This window comes from Ranitomeya imitator, chromosome 2, assembly GCF_032444005.1.
Source record: "Ranitomeya imitator isolate aRanImi1 chromosome 2, aRanImi1.pri, whole genome shotgun sequence".
Lineage (NCBI taxonomy): Eukaryota > Metazoa > Chordata > Amphibia > Anura > Dendrobatidae > Ranitomeya > Ranitomeya imitator.
The window spans coordinates 645,592,546-645,618,699 of NC_091283.1; the positions used below are offsets into that span (position 1 = coordinate 645,592,546).

General features: G+C 42.8%; 1 protein-coding gene across 1 annotated transcript in view; it reads left to right on the forward strand.

Annotated features, from left to right (window-relative positions):
- LOC138665400 (pendrin-like) overlaps window positions 1-26,154 on the forward strand; it is a 201,085-nt gene that overhangs the window by 161,598 nt on the left and 13,333 nt on the right. The window contains exons 12-15 of the mRNA XM_069752845.1: window positions 14,370-14,465; window positions 18,891-18,997; window positions 19,321-19,390; window positions 19,470-19,562. Coding sequence (XP_069608946.1) covers window positions 14,370-14,465; window positions 18,891-18,997; window positions 19,321-19,390; window positions 19,470-19,562 — 366 coding nt within the window. The remainder of the gene's footprint in view (window positions 1-14,369; window positions 14,466-18,890; window positions 18,998-19,320; window positions 19,391-19,469; window positions 19,563-26,154) is intronic.

A 26,154-nucleotide genomic window follows, 5' to 3' on the forward strand; every position in this document is an offset into this window, starting at 1 on the left:
AGTAGCTAAAAATGTCTTTATTTTTTGGCTTTAACTTGTTTTGTTACTTTTTAATGGAAAAAGTCATACATTTTGCAAAATGCAAAAAAAAATTTTTTTTAAATTATATATATAAAATCACTGAATAAAAGTAGTTTAAAACATCTGGAAATGCCACATTGACGTAAAAATCATAAAACCAACAAAGCAACAAAAGACAACTTGAAAACAAGAGCTAATGATTTGATGAAATTGCCACAAATCACAAGATTACTAATTGAGAGATATTAGCCCAAAAATTTGAAAATGTAATGATGAAACCACCACAACCCCTTTGTATATCAGACCAATGCCCAAACCCCATAACTTCCCTCTCCAAAGTCACTGAAGGGGAGCTTGCTCATTTTCTCTCCAAATCACACCTCACCACTTGTGCACTTGAACCCATCCCATCCCACCTCCTCCCCAACCTCACCGCCACACTAATCCCATCCCTAACCCATCTCTTCAACCTATCACTAATTTCTGGTACCTTCTCCACTGCTTTCAAACATGCCACAATCACACCTATCCTCAAAAAGCCATCCCTTGACCCAAGCGCTATGTCCAGCTATCGCCCCATATCTTTGCTCCCATTTGCATCCAAACTCCTTGAGCAGCACGTCCACGCTGAACTTTCCTATCACTTCGCATCTAACTCTCTCTTCGACAACCTACAATCTGGCTTCCGTCCCCACCATTCCACTCAGACTGCCCTAACTGTTGTAAATTCTGCTCTTGGGCTCCCTCCGGTGGTTATAAGTAGCATTTTTGTGAGTTCTGCTCTTGGGCTCCCTCCTGTGGTTTTGAGTGGTATGGCTGCTTCTTGGATTTAGCTTCAGCAGCTGTTTTCACTGATCGTCTTTCTGGCTCAGCTATATTAGTCTGGCCTTATCCCTCATTCAATGCCAGTTGTCAAATGTTCCTGCCTGGAGTCATTGCTCTTAGGACTTTCCTGACACTCTGACCAGTTCATCAAAGCTAAGTCCTTGCTTGTCCTTTTGCGGTTCACTTGTTGTGGACTTTGTTGTTCAGCACTTTCTTTGTTTTTTGTTCATTTGTCCAGCTTTTCAGTATGGATCTATTCAGCTAAGCTGGAAGCTCTGGGCAGCAGAGTTTGCCCTCCACACCTTTAGTCAGGTGTGGAGATTTTTGCATTTCTCTGCGGTGGACTTTTTCTAGTTTTTATTACTGACCGCACAGCGTTCTGTCCTGTACTATTTCTATCTAGCTAGAAGTGGCCTCCTGTGCTAAATCTTGTTTCATACTATGTATGTCATTTCCTTCTCCTCTCACAGTCATTATTTGTGGGGGGCTAATCTATCCTTTGGGGATTTTCTCTGAGGCAAGATAGATTCCTGCTTCTATCTTTAGGGGTAGGTAGCTCTTAGGCTGTGACGAGATGCCTAGGCAGAGTTAGGAGCATTCCACGGCTACTTCTAGTGTTGTGTTGAGCTTAGGGACTGCGGTCAGTATAGTTACCACCTGCTCAGAGCTAGACGCATGTCGCTCCTTAATCACCAGATCATAACAGTACAACTGGCCAAAAATGAGCTGAATGCATCTCAAAAGAAGGAAGAGAAAAATAGTTCTGAGCCATTTTTTTTTCTTTAGTTTGTTTTGTCTTTTTCCTTCCTCTTGATCTCTGGGTGATTCGGAATTTGGATGCAGGCATGGATGTTCAGGGTTTGTTTTCTCGTGTGGATCAGCTTGCTGCAAGAGTACAGAGTATTCAAGATTATGTTGTTCAGACTCCGGCCTTAGAGCCTAGAATTCCTACTCTGGATTTGTTTTACGGGGATAGATCTAAGTTTTTAACCCCTTCATGACCAGGGGATTTTTCGTTTTTCCGTGTTCGTTTTTCGCTCCCCTCCTTCCCAGAGCCATAACTTTTTTATTTTTCCGTCAATTTGGCCATGTGAGGGCTTATTTTTTGCGGGACGAGTTGCACTTTTGAACGACATCATTGGTTTTAGCATGTCGTGTACTAGAAAACGGGAAAAAAATTCCAAGTGCGGTGAAATTGCAAAAAAAGTGCAATCCCACATTGGTTTTTTGTTTGGCTTTTTTGCTAGGTTCACTAAATGCTAAAAATGACCTGCCATTATGATTCTCCAGGTCATTACGAGTTCATAGACACCAAACATGACTAGGTTATTTTTTATCTAAGTGGTGAAAAAAAATTCCAAACTTTGCTAAAAAAAAAAAAAAAAAAATTGCGCCATTTTCCGATACTCGTAGCGTCTCCATTTTTCGTGATCTGGGGTCGGTTGAGGGCTTATTTTTTGCGTGCCGAGATGACGTTTTTAATGATAGCATTTCGGTGCAGATACGTTCTTTTGATCGCCCGTTATTGCATTTTAATGCAATGTCGCGGCGACCAAAAAAACATAATTCTGGCGTTTCGAGTTTTTTTCCCGCTACGCTGTTTAGCGATCAGGTTAATACTTTTTTTTATTTGATAGATCGGGCAATTCTGAGCGCGGCGATACCAAATATGCGTAGATTTGATATTTTTTTTATTGATTTATTTTGATTGGGGCGAAAGGGGGGTGATTTAAACTTTTATGTTTTTTTTATTTTTTTCACATTTTTTTAAACTTTTTTTTTTAACTTTTGCCATGCTTCAATAGCCTCCATGGGAGGCTAGAAGCAGGGACAGCACGATCGGCTCTGCTACATAGCAGCGATCTGCTGATCGCTGCTATGTAGCAGAATTGCACGTGTGCTGTGAGCGCCGACCACAGGGTGGCGCTCACAGCGACGGGCAATCAGTAACCATAGAGGTCTCTAGGACCTCTATGGCTACAATGGAGACGCATCGCCGACCCCCGGACATGTGACGGGGGTCGGCGATGACGTCATTTCCGGCCGCCCGGCCGGAAGCGGTAGTTAAATGCCGCTGTCTGCGTTTGACAGCGGCATTTAACTAGTTAATAGGTGCGGGCAGATCGCGATTCTGCCCGCGCCTATTACGGGCACATGTCAGCTGTTCAAAACAGCTGACATGTCCCGGCTTTGGTGCGGGCTCACCGCGGAGCCCTGCATCAAAGCAGGGGAGCCGGCATCGGACGGTATAGTACGTCCGATGCCGGTAAGGGGTTAAACTTTAAAATTAACTGCAAATTGTTTTTTGCTCTGAAACCCCGTTCCTCTGGTGACCCCATTCAGCAAGTAAAGATAGTTATTTCTCTGCTGTGTGGCAACCCTCAGGACTGGGCATTCTCACTTGAGTCAGGGAATCCGGCATTGCTTAATGTAGATGCATTTTTTCAATCGCTCGGATTATTGTATGACGAACCTAACTCTGTAGAGCATGCTGAGAAAACACTGTTGGCCCTGTGTCAGGGTCAGGAAGCGGCAAAATTATACTGCCAGAAATTTAGAAAATGGTCTGGGCTCACTAAATGGAATGAGGATGCTCTGGCAGCAATTTTCAGAAAGGGTCTTTCTGAAGCCCTTAAAGATGTTATGGTGGGGTTTCCCACACCTGTTGGTTTGAGCGAATCTATGTCTCTGGCCATTCAGATTGATCGGCGCCTGCGCGAACGCAAAGTGGTGCACCATATGGCAGTGTCCTCTGAGCAAAGTCCTGAGCCCATGCAATGTGATAGGATTTTGACTAGAGCGGAACAGAGAGGATACAGACGTCAGAATGGGCTGTGTTTTTACTGTGGTGATTCTGCTCATGCTATTTCTGATTGCCCTAAGCGTATTAAGAGGGTCGCTAGATCTGTTACCATTAGTACTGTGCAGCCTAAGTTTCTCCTGTCTGTGACCCTGATTTGCTCATTGTCATCTTTTTCTGTCATGGCATTTGTGGATTCAGGCGCTGCTCTGAACTTAATGGACTTAGGATTCGCTAGGCTCTGTGGTTTTTCTTTGCAGCCTTTGCAGAGTCCCATACCCTTGAGGGGTATTGATGCTACACCATTGGCCAAGAATAAACCTCAGTATTGGACTCAGCTGACTATGTGCATGGCTCCTGCACATCAGGAAGATTGCCGTTTTCTGGTGTTGCATAATTTACATGATGTTGTTGTACTGGGTTTTCCATGGTTACAAGTACACAATCCAGTGCTGGATTGGAAATCAATGTCTGTGACTAGTTGGGGTTGTCAAGGGGTACATAGTGACGTTCCTTTGATGTCAATTTCCTCTTCCCCCTCTTCTGATGTTCCTGAATTTTTGTTAGATTTCCAGGATGTATTCGATGGGCCCAAATTCAGTTCCCTTCCTCCACATAGGGACTGTGATTGTGCTATTGACTTGATTCCTGGCTGTAAGTTCCCTAAGGGCCGACTTTTCAACCTGTCTGTGCCAGAGCATGCTGCCATGTTAAGGAGGCTTTAGAGAAGGGGCATATTCGGCCGTCTTCGTCACCATTGGGAGCGGGATTCTTTTTTATTGCCAAGAAGGATGGCTCCTTAAGACCCTGTATTGATTATCGCCTTCTTAATAAGATCACGGTCAAATTCCAATATCCTTTACCTTTGCTCTCTGATTTGTTTGCTAGGATTAAGGGGGCTAGTTGGTTTACCAAGATTGACCTTCGAGGGGCATATAATCTTGTTCGTATTAAACAGGGTGACGAATGGAAGACTGCATTTAATACACCCGAAGGCCATTTTGAATACCTGGTGATGCCTTTCGGGCTTTCTAATGCTCCTTCTGTATTTCAGTCCTTTATTCATGATATTTTCCTCAATTATCTTGACAAATTCTTGATTGTGTATTTGGATGATATTTTGATTTTTTCCGATGATTGTGAAGCAGATCAGGATGGTATTCCAGATCCTTCGTGATAATGCTCTATTTGTGAAGGGGTCTAAGTGCCTATTTGGAGTTCAGAAGGTCTCTTTTTTGGGGTTTATTTTTTCTCCTTCGTCTATAGAAATGGATCCTGTTAAGGTCCAAGCCATTCATGACTGGATTCAGCCCAAATCTGTGAAGAGCCTTCAGAAATTTTTGGGCTTTGCTAATTTTTATCGCCGTTTCATTGCCAACTTCTCTAGTGTGGTTAAACCCCTGACCGATTTGACGAAGAAAGGCGCTGATGTGACTAATTGGTCCTCTGAGGCTGTTGAGGCCTTTCAGGAGCTTAAACGCCGATTTACTTCTGCCCCTGTCTTGCGTCAACCAGATGTTTCTCTTCCTTTTCAGGTTGAGGTTGACGCTTCTGAGATTGGGGCAGGGGGCCGTTTTGTCACAGAGGAATTCTGATGGTTCCTTGATGAAGCCATGTGCCTTCTTTTCCCGAAAGTTTTCGCCTGCGGAACGCAATTATGATGTCGGCAATCGGGAGTTGTTGGCTATGAAGTGGGCATTTGAGGAGTGGCGACATTGGCTTGAGGGAGCCAAGCACCGCATTGTGGTCTTGACCGATCATAAGAATTTGATTTACCTTGAGTCGGCCAAGCAGCTGAACCCTAGACAGGCTCGGTGGTCCCTGTTTTTCTCCCGTTTTTATTTTGTGGTCTTATATCTTCCAGGATCTAAGAATGTTAAGGCGGATGCCCTCTCTAGGAGTTTTTTGCCGGATTCTCCTGGAGTCCTTGAGCCGGTTGGCATTCTTAGGGAAGGGGTGATTCTGTCTGCCATCTCCCCTGATTTGCGGCAGGCGCTTCAGGAATTTCAGGCTGATAAGCCTGACCGCTGTCCTGTGGGGAAGCTGTTTGTTCCTGATAGATGGACAAGTAAGGTAATTTCTGAGGTCCATTGTTCTGTGTTGGCTGGTCATCCTGGGATTTTTGGTACCAGAGATTTGGTTGCTAGGTCCTTTTGGTGGCCTTCCTTGTCGCGGGATGTGCGTTCTTTTGTGCAGTCCTGTGGGACTTGTGCCCGGGCTAAGCCTTGCTGTTCCCGCGCTAATGGGTTGCTTTTGCCTTTGCCCGTCCCGGAGAGGCCTTGGACGCATATTTCCATGGATTTTATTTCGGATCTTCCTGTGTCCCAGAGGATGTCTGTTATCTGGGTGGTTTGTGACCGGTTCTCTAAAATGGTCCATTTGGTACCTTTGCCTAAATTGCCTTCCTCCTCTGATTTGGTTCCATTGTTTTTTCAGCATGTGGTTCGTTTGCATGGCATTCCGGAGAATATTGTGTCTGACAGAGGTTCCCAGTTTGTTTCCAGGTTTTGGCGGGCCTTTTGTGCTAGGATGGGTATTGATTTGTCTTTTTCTTCGGCGTTCCATCCTCAGACAAATGGCCAAACTGAGCGAACTAATCAGACCTTGGAAACCTATTTGAGATGCTTTGTGTCTGCTGATCAGGATGATTGGGTGACTTTCTTGCCGTTGGCCGAGTTTGCCCTTAATAATCGGGCCAGTTCGGCTACTTTGGTTTCGCCTTTCTTTTGTAATTTTGGTTTCCATCCTCGTTTTTCTTCAGGGCAGGTTGAGCCTTCTGATAGTCCTGGTGTAGATTCTGTGATGGACAGGTTACAGCAGATTTGGACTCATGTGGTAGACAATTTGACGTTGTCCCAAGAAAAGGCTCAGCGTTTTGCTAACCGCCGTCGGTGTGTTGGTCCTCGGCTTCGTGTGGGGGATTTGGTTTGGTTGTCCTCTCGTCATATTCCTATGAAGGTTTCTTCCCCTAAGTTCAAGGCTCGGTTTATTGGTCCTTATAAGATTTCTGAGATTATCAATCCTGTGTCTTTTCGATTGGTCCTTCCAGCCTCTTTTGCCATCCACAATGTTTTCCATAGATCTTTGTTGCGGAGATATGTGGTGCCGTTGTTCCATCTGTTGATCCTCCTGCCCCGGTGTTGGTTGAGGGGGAGTTGGAAGATGTGGTTGAGAAAATTTTGGATTCTCGTTTTTCGAGGCGGAAGCTTCAGTATCTTGTCAAGTGGAAGGGTTATGGCCAGGAGGATAATTCTTGGGTTGTTGCCTCCGATGTTCATGCCGCCGATTTGGTTCGTGCTTTTCATTTGGCTCATCCTGATCGGCCTGGGGGCTCTGGTGAGGGTTCGGTGACCCCTCCTTATGGGGGGGGTACTGTTGTGAATTCTGCTCTTGGGCTCCCTCCTGTGGTTTTGAGTGGTATGGCTGCTTCTTGGATTTAGCTTCAGCAGCTGTTTTCACTGATCGTCTTTCTGGCTCGGCTATATTAGTCTGGCCTTATCCCTCATTCAATGCCAGTTGTCAATTGTTCCTGCCTGGAGTTATTGCTCTTAGGACTTTCCTGACACTCTGACCAGTTCATCAAAGCTAAGTCCTTGCTTGTCCTTTTGCGGTTCACTTGTTGTGGACTTTGTTGTTCAGCACTTTCTTTGTTTTTTGTTCATTTGTCCAGCTTTTCAGTATGGATCTATTCAGCTAAGCTGGAAGCTCTGGGCAGCAGAGTTTGCCCTCCACACCTTTAGTCAGGTGTGGAGATTTTTGCATTTCTCTGCGGTGGACTTTTTCTAGTTTTTATTACTGACCGCACAGCGTTCTGTCCTGTACTATTTCTATCTAGCTAGAAGTGGCCTCCTGTGCTAAATCTTGTTTCATAGTACGTATGTCATTTCCTTCTTCTCTCACAGTCATTATTTGTGGGGGGCTAATCTATCCTTTGGGGATTTTCTCTGAGGCAAGATAGTTTCCTGCTTCTATCTTTAGGGGTAGTTAGCTCTTAGGCTGTGACGAGATGCCTAGGCAGAGTTAGGAGCATTCCACGGCTACTTCTAGTGTTGTGTTGAGCTTAGGGACTGCGGTCAGTATAGTTACCATCTGCTTAGAGCTAGACGCATGTTGCTCCTTAATCACCAGATCATAACACCTATCCAAAATTACCAATGACTAACAGCCAAAGTTAACAGACAATTCTCTATACTCCTCCTTCTAGACCTGTCCTTTGCCTTCCACACAGTTGACCACTGCCTCCTACTACAGATTCTCTCTTCCTTTGGGGTTAAAGACCTCGCCCTATCTTGGATCTCCTCATACCTTACCAACCACACATTTAGCGTTTCCTACTCCCATACTACCTCTTCATCTCACCTCCTCTCTGTTGGTGTCCCTCAAGGCTCTGTCCTTGGGCCCTTACTCTTCTCAATCTATACATTCGGCCTGGTACAACTCATAAGGTCCTATGGCTTCCAGTACCATCTATATGCTGATGACACTCAAATCTATCTCTCTGGCCCAGATGTCACCTCTCTGCTCTCCAGAATCCCAGAGTGTCTATCAGCCATATCCTCCTTCTTCTCCTCTCGAATCCGTTCTTTTCCTCAACCCTCATTCTGCCAAAATGCTTGTGCATGCCCTAATCATCTCCCGCCTCGACTACTGCAACATCCTACCTTCTAACACTCTCGCACTCCTCCAGTCCGTCCTTAACTCTGCTGCCTGACTAATTAATCTCTCTCCTCGCTACACTCCTGCTTCCCTTCTTTGCAAATCCCTTCATTGGCTCCCAATTTCCCAGCGTATCCAATTTAAACTACTAACACTGACCTACAAAGCCGTCTGTAACCTTTCTCCTCCATATATTTCCAAACTAATCTCTCAATATCTTCCCTCACGTAATCTCCAGTCCTCCCAAGACCTCCTTCTCTCCTCCACGCTTATTCGCTCCTCACCCAATCGCCTCCAAGACTTCTTCCGAATATCCCCCATCCTCTGGAATTCTGTGCCCCAACACATCCGGTTATCTACCACATTAGGATCCTTCAAAAGAAACCTGAAAACCCACCTCTTCAAAGAAGCTTACAGCCTGTAATGACCACACGGCCACCTCAACACCATCAGAGCTACTGCAACCCTCGACCTACTGTCTCCTTCTCCATAATCCTGTAGAATGTAAGCCAGCAAGAGCAGGGTCCTCTTCCTTCTGTATCAGTCTGTCATTGTTAGCTTTGTTTACTGTAAGTGATATTTGTATTTTGATGTAACCCCTTCTCATGTACAGATCCATGGAATTAATGGTGCTATATAAATAAATAATAATAATAATAATAATAATCATGAATTGCACCCATAGACTTTGAATTAGTGATTTTGATCTGAGAATTAGTTCAAGATTGAACATATCTCCACAATTTTGTGCAGATAGTCGGTCAAGAAAAATGCACAGACATGTTAACAGCGCCATAGACTCCATTAGAACTCATACAAGCAAAACTGACCTTTAAAGGGAACCTGTCACCCCGTTTTTTCAGATTGAGATAAAAATACTGTTAAATAGGGCCTGCGCTGTGCGTTACAATAGTGTATGTAGTGTACCCTGATTCCCCACCTATGCTGCGAAATACATTACCATGAGTGTGCAAAGCAGTCATCAAAGCAAAAGGTGGCTACTTTGAAGAACCTAGAATATAAGACATATTTTCAGTTGTTTCACACTTTTTTGTTAAGTATATAATTCCACATGTTAATTCATAGTTTTGATGCCTTCAGTGTGAATGTAAAATTTTCATAGTCATAAAAATACAGAAAAATCTTTAAATGAGAAGGTGTGGCCAAACTTTTGGTCTGTACTGTTAACTAATTTTACAAGCAGAAGCCTGCTAATGCAGCCGCCCCTGCCTGTAAAAACCCGGGGAATGAATGGAATGCAGGGGAATGACCTGTAGTTACCTCGAGCCGCGGTGATGCACCCTCTGCTGGATGTCCTCATATGAACTCGAGCCTGGGAACTTTTCTGAATATTTTCCCACGCTCCCAGGCTTCTGCTTGTAAAATTAGTTAACCCCTTCAGATGGATTTACAGCGTGGGACAAGACTGAACGACGGAAGGTATGGAATATTGTGGTTTGTTTTGTTTAACTTTGTTTCAGGTGACAAGGGTTTTCAGGTGGATTAAGAGTATAATAAAATATTAAAACAACCTGTGTCTTTATTTCATTAAAATACTTTGTAATAATGTGTGTGTGTTTTATTAACCAATTCATACTATTGGATTAATAATGGATAGGTATCATAATTGACGCCTCTCCATTATTAATCTGGCTTAATGTCACCTTACAATAGTAAGGTGGCATTAACCCTTCATTACCCCATATCCCACCGCTACACGGGAATGGGAAGAGAGTGGCCAAGTGCCAGAATAGGCGCATCTTCCAGATGTGCCTTTTCTGGGGTGGCTGAGGGCAGATGTTTTTAGCCAGGAGGGGGGGTCAATAACCATGGACCCTCTCCAGGCTATTAATAGCTGCCCTCAGTCACTGGCTTTCCCACTCTGGCGAAGAAAATTGCGCGGGAGCCCACGCCAATTTTGTTCAGCGATTTAACCCTTTAATTTAATAGCTAGAGCCCCCAAAATTTAACCCAAGACACTTCTTACATTACTAAAGAGGAATATGTAATAAAAGAAGGGATATGAGATGGTTTACTGTATGTAAACCATGTCTCATATCATGTCGGGTTTTGGAAGGAGATAGCAAAAGCCAGCAATTGAATTACCGGCTTTTATGCTTTCTAGCGCTGTATGAAATATTAATATATATACGGTATATATATATATGTGTCTCACTTAATAATCTTTCTCTTTTTTTATTTTATTTTTTTATATAGCGCTAACATATTCCGCAGCGCTTTACAGTTTTTTGCACACATTATCATCACTGTCCTCAGTGGGGCTCTAGAATCCCTATCAGTATGTCTTTGGAATGTGGGAGGAAACCCACGCAAACATAGAGAGAACATACAAAACTCTTTGCAGATGTTGTCCTGGGTGGGATTAGAACCAAGGACCCCAGTGCTGCAAAGCTGAAGTGCTAACCACTGCGCCACCGTGCTGCCCGACATATATATATATATACCCCTATACTATGTGTAGACATTTATTTTAGCTATTCTAGTCTAACCTGTCAGTGTGATTTTACTGTACACCACACTGAATTGCCGCTTTTCTCTAGAACACAGCTGCGTATTTCTCGCAAATCACACTGTTGGTCCGTGTGTAATCCGTATTTTTCTCGACCCCATAGACTTTCATTGGTGATTTTTGTGCGCAATTCGCTGACAAACGCAGCATGCTGCGATTTTCTACGGCCGTAGAAGACCGTATAATATGGATCAGTAACATACGGCTGATAGGAGCTGGGCCATAGAGAATCATTGTACCGTATGCAATCCATATTTTCTGCACCTCTCATACGTACGTAAAACTCGCTAGTGTGACGCCGGCCTTATCCTGAAGATACTGCCAGTGGCAATGTCTAACAAGTGGCCTGTCAGTGTATAAGTAGTACAGGGTGCCATTTATGACATCCAAGATCCCATGTTCCAGTCCTTTGTAAGAGCAATAAATATTGACAAAAAAAGAAATATAATAAAATGTAACCCCCCCCCCCCAAAAAAAAAGAACAGACTTTTCCCAATAAAATAGCTTAACTTCCAAAAAAAATCCCCAGAGAAAAACACAAGTTTGGCATCACCACATTTGTAACGCAATGCTGAATGCTGTAAAAAAAAAAAAAAAAACTAATTTGAAAAACAATGCCAGAATGGCTCTCTTCTTTCATCCCCCCACCAAAAAGGAATAAAAAGTGAGAAAAAAGGTGTACCTAAAGATGGCACTCTTGACAAACTCAGCTCATCCCACCAGCAATAAGCCCCGATTCAGCTCTGTCTACAGAAAAATGAAAAAGTTATGGGTATCAGAAAAATTCTTTTTTTTTTTTTTTCAAACGTAGCAAATCATAAATTTGGTATCATCATTATTTTATTGACCCACAGAATAAAATTAACACTTCAATTAGCAATCTAGCCAGCTTCAGATAACTATTGAAGATAGTAAAAAGTGGGGAAAAAAGTTTTGAAAAAAATAAAAAACAAAAGTTCAAATGACTCCTCTTTTGCCTCATTAAAAAAAAATTAAAACAAAATAAAAAATACACATATTATATCTATGTCAAAACAATATCAATACAAATATCTGCTCAGTACATTAAAAACAATCCCTCATACAGCCACAGATCCCAAACAATGAAAATGTTAAGGTCTCAGAAAATGGCGACAAAAGCAAAAATTTTTTTTTCACCAATTTCCAATTTTATTTCACCACCTGTTAGGCATCAAATTCCCACCGCTGAACAGGGGGAATCTTGAACCATGGTCCTTTGCAGCCTCCCATTCTTCATCAGCCGCAGAGAAGCCTGCTCAGCAGAGACATCAGTCCCAGTGTCTTGCTCAAGCTGATGCTGTGCTTCGGGATACTGCTGCTGTCCCAGGTCCAGCTATTGTAACCAGCATTCATCAGTGGCGAGCAAATGCTCCAGGGACTAAGTCCTGCTTTTTCCCTACTGAGCATGCCCATGGGATGACCTCTCATTGGAGGTCGGAGGTCACATGCTCAGGTCCTCAAGCGGCTCTGATTGGACCACTGGCAAGGTCCTGGAAGGCTGCAACTATAAAAGGTTCACATGGCCGGCTAGTATAATATGAAATCGTGGTGTGTGTGGATGCATGTATGTTCTGGTGAAAGCTCCTAATTGATCCCCTTCCCTAGCATTGTTGTCTGAGTGTGGGTGACTGGAGCTGACTAGCGCCAGTTAGTGCCATCCAGCACTGTGCACGTTTCACCAGCGTCAATATAGCAGCGCTCGCCAGTGCGGCACCGTGCGCAAATGGTGCGCTTTCCTCTCCATAGTTAGGGTGGTTAGCGGCATTCTCCAGCGTGACACTGCGCACCCTCTGTGCGCTAAATTATTATTTAGTTTTGTCCTGGCACCGCCAGGTCTAGAGGGACTTGGGGCAGAGTCCTGCAACCAAACAGTAGTGCACATTCTGCAGTATGGCGGCTCTGTGACTTAGTTCACCTCAATACATACCGGGTGACGTTGACCCGCATGTGTTTGTCTATAATACTGCCATATCGTGTCCGCCATTACCGAGCAGCAGGTAACATCTCTGCAAGGAGGACCCCGGGCTGCGAACGCACCTTATTACTACCAATATATTATTTGGTGCGTTCCAACAGCCCTAACACCACCTAAATAAAAAAAAAAGTTACACATGTTTGGTATCTACGTACTTGTACCAACCTGAGAAATCATATTGGCATGTCAGTTTTGCCATATAGTGAACATGGTAAATAAAATCCAGTCCATCCCTGTCCCTGAAGGTGGAGATGCCGGCGTCATTTGCCATGCTATGCTCCTGACTTACCCTTATCTGTTCCTCCCTCACCCAGGAAGATGTGAGGAAGAAGTGTATAAGATTACACTAACCAGACACACAAGAGAAGACAGGGATGAATGAATACTGCAATCATGCAAAAAACACTCACCAAACAACAAAGTGTAACACAGGGGAGGGTTAGGTAGATGAAACCAAATAGGTTAGGATAAGGATAAACATGCAAACAAACTCCAAGCAGAAATCTCCAGAAGAACTCTCCAACCACCAACTAGAAACATCGAACTTCTCCACCTCCAAACTAGGCAGAATGAACTATCACTGGCAATTTTCAAATTCCAATGATAAGCATATATCTACCCAAGGGTAGTGTCCATCCTAGTGTCCATCTCAGAAAAGCTGAGGCAATCCATGATGGAAAGCTCCAGGAGATAAACTGAACTGATTAACCCTAGCAATACCAGAGCAAAGAAAACCTGCACTGTTTAGTATGATGGTGAAACCAGGGCAGGAGTACAAGTAACCAGAGGCTGCAATCATGTGGCCCCTCTTTATTGCATTATCCCCGTGACACCAAAATTGAGGGATGAATTAGTATTTCTGTTTTAAAGTAATGTTTTATTTTATCTAACAGTGGGCATTTAGTTGCTACACATAAAATATAGCATCTTTGCAAATGCAATGCACTGTATATATTAATCACTCAATCACTACTTTCAACTACTTAAAAATAGATCAGATAGAGAAACCATGAATAAGTAGCTTACTATTAGATCTTACTAACCCTAACACCATACATGTAGATAATGATAACCCTAGATATCTTTTTTACATGGCCATAATGTCAATGTCACAACTACAGTACGTTGCCACAGCAGTCAATTATGGGGTTATGCTGATGTAGAGAAAACCTTGAGGATTAAAAAAAAACAACAAAAGGCAAACCCCATTAATATGTTTCAAATTCTTGTTCATAAGCAAATAAATACCTAATTTAAAGCTTTATAAATTGATACATACTATTCCACCATAACCATCTTCTTTGAAAACACCACCATTGCGAGATGGCTAATGTCATGTTTTGTTTGGAAATGTGACCATGTGGTCAGTCATGGTACTGCGACTTAATAAAGAAAGAAGAGTTGTTCTGATACCCGACTAATCATGTAACAGTATAAATTAGTGTAACATCTTATGCTCAAACTTGACACTTCGTTTAATCACATTTCTTTTTTAAAGATTATGTGGACACAGGATTAACCATTACCTTTTTGTTTGAAAGTCTGTTTTGGCAGCTATTTGTATAGCCAACCTGAAAGGCATGTTCTGGCAGGTTCGTGATGTGCCCAGACTTTGGAGAGAGAACAAATGGGATTCGGTATGTTTTATTTAAGTATTACTAGATAAGTTAAAAAGTCTAAGGCTAGGGTCACATTGCGTTATGTGACCCCGTTTAACGGACTATGTTACATCGCGGCATAACGCGGTGTAACGTAGTCCGTTAACGCTGCCATTGATTGTAATGGCGAACGCATCGCTAGCGCATGCCCACATTGGGCGTGCGCTAGCGATGTGCCATCATTTGAGTGACAGACCGCGAACGCTGCTTGCAGCATTCGCGGTCCGTTCCTCGCTAGCGCACATCAGGGATCTGCGCTAGCGGGATCGGCCAATGCGATCCCTTTTGGGACATTGCGTTAGCGTAGTCCATAGCGCTATGCACTAAACGGACTGCCCTAACGCAATGTGACCCTAGCCTTACAGATAATCAAGGCATATTAAAGAAGTTATGTATCTCAGGTTAAGAGAATATTTCATTTCCCCATAATTTACTAATTCTTGAGTATCTTTTCCTAGAACTCTGTGTTGTGACATTTCTCTGTTATTTGGGTTATTACTCTTGGAAAATTAACAACTGATTACCATTCCCCATGCTGATGTGTCTAAGAGGTAGGGCTACATTTACCTACTTATGCAACCCTTTAGACTGCCTGTCAAAAGCCTCTCACTCAACCAAATTAGTTAAAGTAATTCCTCATTTGCACTGCTGAGGAGCAAACACTCTGAAACATGTCAGCAAACAAAGTTTCTAGTTTTGTTTCTTATCCTCCTAAGGGTACCGTCACACACTGCCATTTTGATCGCTACGACGGTACGATTCGTGACGTTCCAGCGATATCGTTACGATATCGCTGTGTCTGACACGCAGCAGGGATCCTGCTGAGAATCGTACGTCGTAGCAGATCGTTTAGAACTTTCTTTTGTCGCTGGATCTCCCGCTGGCATCGCTAGATCGGTGTGTGTGACACCGATCTAGCGATCTAGCGATGCGATCTAGCGATGCGTTCGCTTGTAACCATGGTAAACATCGGGTTACTAAGCGCAGGACCGCGCTTAGTAACCCGATGTTTACCCTGGTTACAAGCGTAAAACTAAAAAAAAAAAAACAGCACATACTTACATTCTGGTGTCCGTCAGGTCCCTTGCCGTCTGCTTCCCGCACTGTGACTGCCGGCCGTAAAGTGAAAGCAGAGCACAGCGGTGACGTGCTTTCACTTTCACTTTACGGCCGGCAGTCAGTGAGTGCGGGAAGCAGACGGCAAGGGACCTGACGGACACCGGAATGTAAGTATGTGCTGTTTGTTTTTTTTTACGCTGGTAACCAGGGTAAACATCGGGTTACTAAGCGCGGTCCTGCGCTTAGTAACCCGATGTTTACCCTGGTTACCCGGGTACCTCGGCATCGTTGGTCGCTGGAGAGCTGTCTGTGTGACAGCTCCCCAGCGACCACACTACGATTTACCTACGATCACGGCCAGGTCATATCGCTGGTCGTGATCGTACGTAAATCGTATAGTGTGACGGTACCCTAAGTCATGTGGCAAGGCCCATTTAAGGTGGCACTAAGACACTTGAGCCTTCTTCTCTGAAGAGGCAATTTCCACATCAAAGAGGCATGTCCCTCCTCACATTCAGTGGCCAGTAATCACTGACAATATCCGTCTGTGCAAGGACTCTTCCTACAAAATAGGGCAAGATCTAGATATCAATAAATTAATGCATTTTTGAGAGTTTGTGATTAATTTCAACTGAAGTTCATTGATATTGGGAAAACAGATCAAGCTCAAATAACATTTCCTTTAACCTCATTAATGGTGAGAAATCAAATTTGCACCATTGTTGCTCAGCCAGAACAATCAGTGGTGCTCTTAGTAGTCTGTCTACCAGCAATCACATGATATGCCATTGTTAGGAAGAGCCTTTTAACGTGAATTTGTCACTAGGTAGCAGCATAATGTGGGGGCAGATACCTTGATACCAGTGATGAGTCACTTACTGGGATACATGATGCAGCTGAACGGGGCCACAAGGCCGATGCTTAAAGCTGGAACTGACATTTCTTAACCCTGAAACCCCTCTGCTAAATGGAAAACAGACATATGTGCATCGTGCTGTGGGGCTCGTTCTGTATTCTCTTCTCGTTCAAGAGTCCTTATATCTTCCAGTCCTTGAGACCGGATACAGGTGCACACATAACAGGAGACCTTAGGTCCAGTTCAACAGGTTCAGCTTTACTGTGCAACTTGGATACAGGCGGTTGCAGCATACAGAATGAGACAGAGTCCCCTCTGGTTGGTGTTCCCTTTGCCCAGTACACTATTAGTTCTTGCTTCCATTCTGTCCAAACTGCCCCCACCTCAACAGCTCCTGGGACTTTCTATTTGGCATTACAGCTTCTCTGAGGCCCACCATCTTTCCCTCCCACTGTGACCCAACTGGCCTCTTCCTCTCAGGGAAAAAAGAGACATGGAATCCAATGCCTCTTCTAGGCCCTAGGTCCAAAACCGTCCCAGGATCTGCCCGAAACTTTGGATATGTCCTCATGCTGTTTGGAGACTTGAAAATGACTGGACCCTTCGCCGCTTATGCATCCACTGAACCTCTCACTCACTGTCACTTCCTCTACTGTCACTCCCTCTATTCTCTCTTGAACTAGAAAGTGCTTCCCCTTCTTATCTGATATAACATATCCTCATATGTGGGCTGTTCCTAAGCTTTTTAACTATCTCCTACCATGAGTGATGCCAACTATATCCCTCTGCCTTCCACTGGTTTCCCTATGGACAGCCCTCCCTAAACATCGGGGACAGCCTTGAGTTAAAACCTCCAGGGAAACCGAGACACAAACCAGTCCTTAGGATAAAAATGCAGATTTATATAAAACATAGAACAATAAAGCATTACTATACATTACAATCCAAGAAGTATCGTTTCTCCTTGCGGAGAGTGGCATGTTAAGCTTGTCGAGGTGAGGAGACTTAAAGCCGCAATGCTTCTCTGGGAAATATGCAAATTGTCTCTTCAGAGAGAAAGAGGACTAAAACTCTAGTGCCACCTATTGGAAGTAGCAATCCTAACAGTCAATGTCGACCCTTTAATGAGCCTTGTCACATGACTTAGGATAAAAGCCAAACCAGAATCTCAATTTGCAGACACTGTGTTTCGGGGTACTGCCCCTCGTCCGTACAAAGAGGAGATCTGGTTTGGCTGAGTGAGAGGCGTCTGACCAGGATCCAAGAAGTATCGTTTTTCCTTGCGGAGAGTGACATGTTAAGCATGTCGAGATGAGGGGACTTAAAGCCGCAATGCTCCTCTGGGAAATATGCAAATTGTCTTTTCAGAGAGGAAGAGGACTAGAACTCTAGTGCCACTTATTGGAAGTAGCAATCGTCAAGGATTGCAGCCTGCAGCCATGTTGCCCTCCAAATTCATGAAGTCAGTGTACCCCCACCCACACCACTGTTTTCAGCTTTCTGCTTATGCACAGTGTACTTAGAAAGCTGCCAATAATTGGTGTGGGCGGGGTTACAGAGAGCTCAGCATTTTGAGAATTGGTAGATATGCAGCACAGAAATGAGGGATTTTATCAAAACTTCACCAGGCATTAAGACACATTGCTAGAATCTCGGTCTCTGCTTCTATATCATGCAGCTCCCAGAAGGGGTAGCAAAGGTCTGGTGACAGAGACCCTTTAAAAGACTCTGAAAGGGATTGTCACCTTTACATTTATTTTTACAAATATGTTGGGGAGTGAGGACATGATTTTGTACTACTGGAAATACACAGTAGCAATGAAAATTATTGAACCCCTTTACTAATTAGGTTTATAAGCAAAATGTACAAACTGTTTCCAATAAACCAATCAACCAAGAACAATTTAAAAAGCTCAACACTTCTAAAATATCAAATGGTTCCTGCAATTTCAGCAAAAAATGCCACGCTTACTATCTACTGCAGTCTATAATTATTCAGCTCCTTCATGATAAGCATCAGTCCCCTAACTTTGGAGTGCGGGGAGGCAAACCTTGAGAAAACCCACACAACACAAGAAAACATACAAATTCCATGCAGATGGGATTTGAACCCAGGGCCCCAGCACCACAAAGCAATAATGATAACCACCTCCTTAGTACTTAGTAGAGAGCAGCTTCTGGCCTCTTTCCTGGGGAATTATAGTACATTCCTTATAGGCAATGGTCTCAAGTTGTTTAATATCCTTGGGGTTGTGTGCTTCAACTAACTTCTTCAAATCCCAAAAAAGATTTTCAACGGGATTCAATGCAGACGAATGTGAAAGACCATTCAGAATCTTTCAGGACTTCTACTGGTCTCTGGAGGTATGTTTGGGATTATTGTCCAGTTGAAAGGTCCCATGATGCCCAAGCTTCAGTTTCCTCACAGAAGATATGACATTTTCTTCTACAATTTCTTGATATAATGGATTAATATATTTTTTTTACAGCTTATCTGGGTATTTACATGTATCGCAGCAATTATCCTGGGCCTGGATTTGGGGTTATTGGCCGGTTTGGTGTTTGGATTACTGACTGTCGTTCTGCGTGTCCAGTTGTAAGTACATTAATTTATTCAGTATTTTGAAGCATTTTATTTTCTATTATTATATTAGGCCACTTTCATGAACTTTAGACTGTTTGTAACTGCAGCTTGTGCAGGGAAGAGCTTGAAGGAACAACTAAAAAGCACAAATAGTAGTGCACAGGGAAGAGATGCTTAAACAAAATCATGCAAAATGTGCTGAAAATTGTAAGGTGTACAGTTATTAATAGTTTATGTTGATGTGAAAAATTGCACTTTATGTGCCAACCAACTTAAAATGATAGTTCGTTAAAATAATATTGTAAAAAAAAAAATCAATGTATTTTCTTTTTCAGCCCTTCCTGTTGTGCTCTTGGGAATGTTGCAAACACTGAGCTCTACAAAGATTTGAAAGTTTACAAAAATGTAGGCATTTTATATCACAACTTTATGACATAGAAATCAGCTCTAAATTTACAAATCTTTAACAAATTGTACTTTACAGCTTGTGGAGTCTGATGGAGTGAAAATTGTCCGCTTCTCGAGTGGCATCTTCTATGGAAATATAGAAGGACTGAAGAGCGGCATTAGAAGAATTGTAAGTAGAATGATGGCTGATACAGCTGAGCCCCTAACTTATTTCTTTGGGAGTTATGACAATTGGGCAGCTCTGATGCATTCATGGATAGATAAGTTATTTTCCTTAAGGTACCGTCACACATAGCGACGCTGCAGCGATACCGACAACGATCCGGATCGCTGCAGCGTCGCTGTTTGGTCGCTGGAGAGCTGTCACACAGACAGCTCTCCAGCGACCAACGATCCCGAGGTCCCCGGTAACCAGGGTAAAGATCGGGTAATTAAGCGCAGGGCCGCGCTTAGTAACCCGATGTTTACCCTGGTTACCATCCTAAAAAGTAAAAAAACAAACGCTACATACTTACCTACAGCCGTCTGTCCTCGGCGCTCTGCTTCTCTGGTCTGGCTGTGAGCGCCTTACTAACTATGTTACTATTATACCAAGGAAGGTGACGGGCACAAGGGGGCATTCTTTGCGTCTGGAGGAGAGAAGGTTTTTCCACCAACATAGAAGAGGATTCTTTACTGTTAGGGCAGTGAGAATCTGGAATTGCTTGCCTGAGGAGGTGGTGATGGCGAACTCAGTCGAGGGGTTCAAGAGAGGCCTGGATGTCTTCCTGGAGCAGAACAATATTGTATCATACAATTATTAGGTTCTGTAGAAGGACGTAGATCTGGGGATTTATTATGATGGAATATAGGCTGAACTGGATGGACAAATGTCTTTTTTCGGCCTTACTAACTATGTTACTATTATACCAAGAAAGCAGAGCGGTGACATCACCGCTCTGCTTTCCGGCTGACCGACGCTCACAGCCAGAGCAGGAGGAGAGCAGAGCACAGCGCTGGAGGACAGACAGCGGTAGGTAAGTATGTAGTGTTTGTTTTTTTACTTTTAGGATGGTAACCAGGGTAAACATCGGGTTACTAAGCGCGGCCCTGCGCTTAGTTACCCGATGTTTACCCTGGTTACCAGCAAAGACATCGCTGAATCGGTGTCACACACGCCGATTCAGCGATGTCTACGGGGAGTCCAGCGACGAAATAAAGTTCTGGACTTTCTTCCCCGACCAGCGACAGCACAGCAGGGGCCTGATCGCTGCTGCCTGTCACACTGGACGATATCGCTAGCGAGGACGCTGCAACGTCACGGATCGCTAGCGATATCGTCTAGTGTGACAGTACCTTTACAGTCATGAAAGGTTCAGGCGGCACTACAGTTCCATTTGTTAGAAATGATGTCCTGCTGCTTGGACTTGCAGTTATCAGAGTAATCTACATTGACCCTTGCAGATTTCCTTGCAGCTCCCCCACACATAAAATGAAGCACTACACATGGTGAGTCCTCCAAAACTGGAGAAATTCACTTAATTCCAAAATGATGTGTCTGGAACACTATAGACAGCACTTAATATCTTAATTCTTCACATATGAGTCCCTGATCATGTACATAGTAGTATTACCTTATACAACCTCAATTCAAAAAAGTTGGGACGCTGCGTAAAATGTAAAGAAATCAAATATGCAAAGATTTGGAAATGTCTTATAGCCAGATTTTGTTCACCAGAGAACATAGAAAAGATCAGGAGGTGATCCATTTCATTTGAAAACATTAACTCATTAGAAATTTATGGCAGCCACACATCTCAAAAAAGTTGTTACATGGCCCTGTCTACATTGTATAGCATCCCCTCTTCTTCTACAACAGTCTGTAAAAGTCTAGGAAGTGAGGAGACCAATTGCTGGAGTACCATTCTTGTCTGGTATAGGTTTATAGCTACTCAATAGCCAGGGGACTTTACCAGATTTTTCAGCTTGAAGTCTTTTTATTTGGGGGGAATTTTTTAACAATTTATGGGAAGGGGATTTTAGTTATAGACAATAAGGTGAGTAATAAAGCATAACAGTGATGTAAAACTTGTTCTATTAAACAAATTGTTCAGCAATTTCTTGCGGATGTGTATGTTTATCTCCATCATTCTTAATAGAAGAGACTCTAGTTTTCCTACGTTGTTTTTTTACCTTGTTGGCCATAAGTCTAGACATTTTGTTATAATAATAATTAAGCTTAATGTAGTTCATAAGTTTATCATAGTTATCCAAAAGAATGGATTTTATTTCTGCTCTAAGGTGGAGTATAATAGAAAGATTTCTCCGTGGGGGTTTGTATCTGTTTTTCTACTTCTACTGCAATCCTTTGTGAAATTTCTTGTATTTTTTCTGCAGTTTTCCTCTTATACTGAGAATTTAACTGTATTAGGATCCCTCTGAGAACTGCCTTGTGAGCGTTCCAGATGGTAATTTGGGAAATATTATGTATATTATTTTCTAGGAAGTACAATTTAACGGCTTTTTCAATCTTTGCTTTATATTTTTGAGAATAAAGCAAAAAGGAATTGCATCTCCATAATTTAGAACAGTTGTTCGAAGAAGTAGGCTGCAAAACTAATCTCACAGGGGCGTGGTCTGACCACGTAATATTATCAATTTTTATTTCTTTGAATCTTTGTAGGGTGTTAATATTTGTCAAAATCATATCAATTCTAGAAAAAGTTTTGTGCTTATCTGAGTAATAAGTATACCCCCTTGAAGAAGAATTGAGACACCTAAATGCATCAAACAATTGCTCTTTTATCAACCATTTTTTAATGTAAACATTTTGTTCCTTGATGAAGCGGAAGTTTCCATACTCTGGTCATGTATTATATTAAAATCTCCAAAAGAAAGTAAGTGACCTTTTCGGCGTTCACGTACTACTTTCATAAATTTATTTTAAAATGAGATTTGACGTCTGTTGGGCGCATAGATGTTGACTAATGTGTAGGTTATTGTTATCGATATTACATATAGGAATATGGTATCTTCCGTTGTCATCAATTTCTTCAATTAATTGAAAATTTACAGAATTTTTAATTGTGGTGAGCACACCAGCTTTTTTTCTTCTCAGACGAGGATTTGAATATATGAGGGAAATTCCTGTGAGAGAATTCTGGTGGCTTGTTCTGTGCAAATTTGGTTTCCTGATATGCTGTTATATGAGACTTGGATCTTTTCGCTTCTTTCCAAGCGGAATACCTCTTGAGAGGGCTATTAAATCCTTTCACAGTCAATGTCAAAATTTTTAACGCCATAATTACACATTTTTAAATACTGTTGGTGAGCCAGAAATATACAAGCACATTTGTTATTAATATTTAGGCAATAAAACCTGTGAAAAAAAAGTTAACACAAGAATTTTTGAGTTGTTTGAATTGTTAACGCCACAATTCAGAAACATGGAAATTCCAAAAAGAAAAACCAAAATACTGGGTTTCCTCAGACAATCTGATGAAGAGGACGAGAGCAACATGACTCGGGCTCTCAAGTACCTTTTCCAGATATTGGAGGGGTAAAGGAAAGTTTGGCAGACTCTGCCCATGAGTCCTGGAATTAGGACACAAAGAATTAAGATATCAAATAAGAAAAAATCAGAAGACTTTTGTAGAACACCTTCTCAAGATGTCACTTCAGGGGTTCCGGGTTCCTTTTCTGATGGGGATTTTGATCATAGCCGGGAATGTTATAGGTTTTTAAAAAATTCCAACCATCATCAGGATCAAGTATTGGATGAGATTCCCCATTGATAAATACAATAAGGTTAGTGGGGAAACCCCATTTATAGAGAATGTTATTAGCTCTCAGGATGGTGGTAATACCTGCAAATGATTGTCTTGCGTTTTAGGTCTCTTTAGAAAAATCCAGAAACACTTTGATGTTTTCATATGGAGGAGGCAAATTCTTGTGTTTCCTAAGATAATATAATAGTCTGTCTTTTGTTTGAAAGAAATGAAGTTTAGAAATTACTTCCCTTGGGACCTCTTTTGGGAGAAAAGTAGGTTTTTGCAACCTGTGAGCCCTATCTATGGTCAGATCGATTTTAGAGGAAGTTGGTAGAGCCTTATGATTTACATCTTGGATATATGGAGCAAGATCTGCAGTTGAAACATTTTCTGGAACACCTCTAAACTTGAGATTACATCTTCTGTTATTTACAAGATTTTTCATTCCATAATACGCCAAATGTTTTTTGTTGGTGAAAGGTCTGGACTGTACACAGTATGTTCATCACCGGGAATCTTCTTCTGTGTAGCTATACTGTTGTGATGGATGCAGTATGTGGTTTAGCATTGTCTTGTCAAAATATGAAGGCATTACCTGGAAGAGACGTTGTCAGGAGGGGAGCATATTTTGTTCTTAAACATCTATATTATGCTCAGCATTGATACGCCTTTCCGTGTCAAGCTGCCCCTGCCATACGCACTTACGCAACCCCATACCATTGAAGATGCATGTGTGTGAGCTGTGTGTTAATGATAAGTTGGATAATCCCTCTTGAGTCCACAGGATACGGCGTCAGTGGTATCCGTAAAGAATGTCATATTTTGATTCATCTGACCACAGATCAGTTTTCGATTTTGCTTAACTCCTTTTTAACCCTTACCGGCATCCACTGTACGTGTACAGTGCAAATCGGTAGCGGGTGTATGGAAAAGCCTCACAGGGTGAGCTCGCCCCATACCTAGCAGGTGGCACAAAGTGACACTCACGATTTTTACCTTGTTACATGCTGCTGCCAAACTCAGACCGCGGCATTAACAGCAAGCTGGAGGGGGGCGCATCATTCAATGCAACCATCGGCGTGCCCGTGACGTGATTGTAGGTCGCTGATGGGTTGGTATGACAGCAGAGAGTCTGTTGAAGACCCCTATGCTTGTCATTGCGGAACTCACTTGAAACCCTGCCTGTGGCTGCACTTCATAGGAGACCATGATTTTCACTAAATGCAGCAATACTGTGGTATTGCTGTATATAGCACAAGCGATCACACAATCGCAGGGTAAAGTCCCCTAGGTGGACTAACGAGAATAGTTAAAGGTTAAAGAAAATAAAAGAATTAAATATTTAAAAAAAAAACAGAAAAGTTAAAATCACCAAGTTTTTCCCCGATTAAAAATAAAGATAATTTAAAAAGATAAAAAATACAAGTGATATCACCACGTTCAGAAAAGTCCGATCTATCAAACTGTAAAAATGATGACAATTAGAAAAAATTTGATAAAAAAAAATTCAAGAACGCCACAATTATATTTTTTTGGGTCGCTGTAATACCACAAAAAATGCTATGACAAAAGATCAAAATATCATATCCATCCCAAAATGATATAAATAAAAACATTGTCTCGCCCTGCCAAAAATAAGCCATCATACATCTCTATTGGCAGACAAATGAAAACATTATGGGTCTTGGAAAGTGGCGACACAACTCAAAGCAATTTTTTTTTCTGTTTCATCTTATTGGAGGACACAGATCCATGGGATAATCTGTTGCCACCTTGAGGCTGACACTATTATTGCAATTACGGTAAATAAAATTCCTCCTCAGCCGACTATACCTTGCATACTGGAGAAGGCTTCCTCAGTTTTAGTGTAGTGTCAGGTGGAGGCAAGGTCCGTCCCAGAACTGTCTTATGTTAGGCGCTAACCACTTTGTTTTTTTGCTTTTTATATGGATGTCTCAGGGTAGCAGAGTGTACTGTCTCACCCACAATGTGACATACAGTACAGGCTGTAATTGTTCAGGCCATAGCCTCCCACGTCGGTGTGGCCAGACCAACAAGCCTTTAGGCTACTTTCACATTTCCGTCTTTCTGCTACCGTCACAATACGTCGATTTTTGCCAAAAAATTTGTAGGATCCTGCATTTTCCCATAGACTCGTATTAGCGACGTATGGACTCACATTTTGTCCGTCATACACTGGATCCTGCAAAATGTGACGGCCCGTCTTTTGCAAAAAACATTCAAGGGTTTTTCTGTACGTTGTATCCTGTGTTTCCGACTGTGCATGCCCGGCAGGAAATCTCGCTCTCTCTCCCTTTCCTCCCCGGGACTTTAGACTAGACAGCGGACCCGTTGAAAAACTGTCCGCTGCTCACGATATACACTATTTCACAAACGTCCGTCGGTACGTCGCGCTGACGCTTTGTGACGGCCGACTACAGACGGAAATGTGAAAGTAGCCTTAACACAGTCGGTGCAGGTACTGAGGCAGAGGTCACAAAGTCACCACAAGCAGAAGATAAGGGGATCAGGAGCTTTAGGACTGGTAAGTATATTGCTGTCGTAAGCCCATTCGCCACCTCCCTCCTCTATGGTCCTTAGAGTGGTGGTTACCAGGAGCTGTGCAGGGGACAGTTGCTGCTGCTGGGGGTCCTATTCATCCTGATGGTCCCTCAAAGTTAAATTGGAGGTGGTTGGGAGTGAGCCATCACAGTCGTGGTGTCTGGAATGCTGTAGAAAGCAGCAGTGCCATCCTGGCGTATGGCATGGCAGTGGGAGTGTTAAGCCATTTTGAGGGCAGGAGGTTTAGGCCTATCACTGGGCTGGGTGTTTCCAGCCAATATGCGGCCGTGTCACTCCCGGTCTATCAGAGTGGCCAGGCTTTCAGCCTATCAGCAGTTGTGTCTCAGCACCTGTCCTGCCCCTCTGGCTCCGCTCCTTCCTCTTTCTGGCTTTGGCACAGCACTATGAAATGGTTTCAGGCACCAAAGCACCTTATCATCTTCCTCCCTG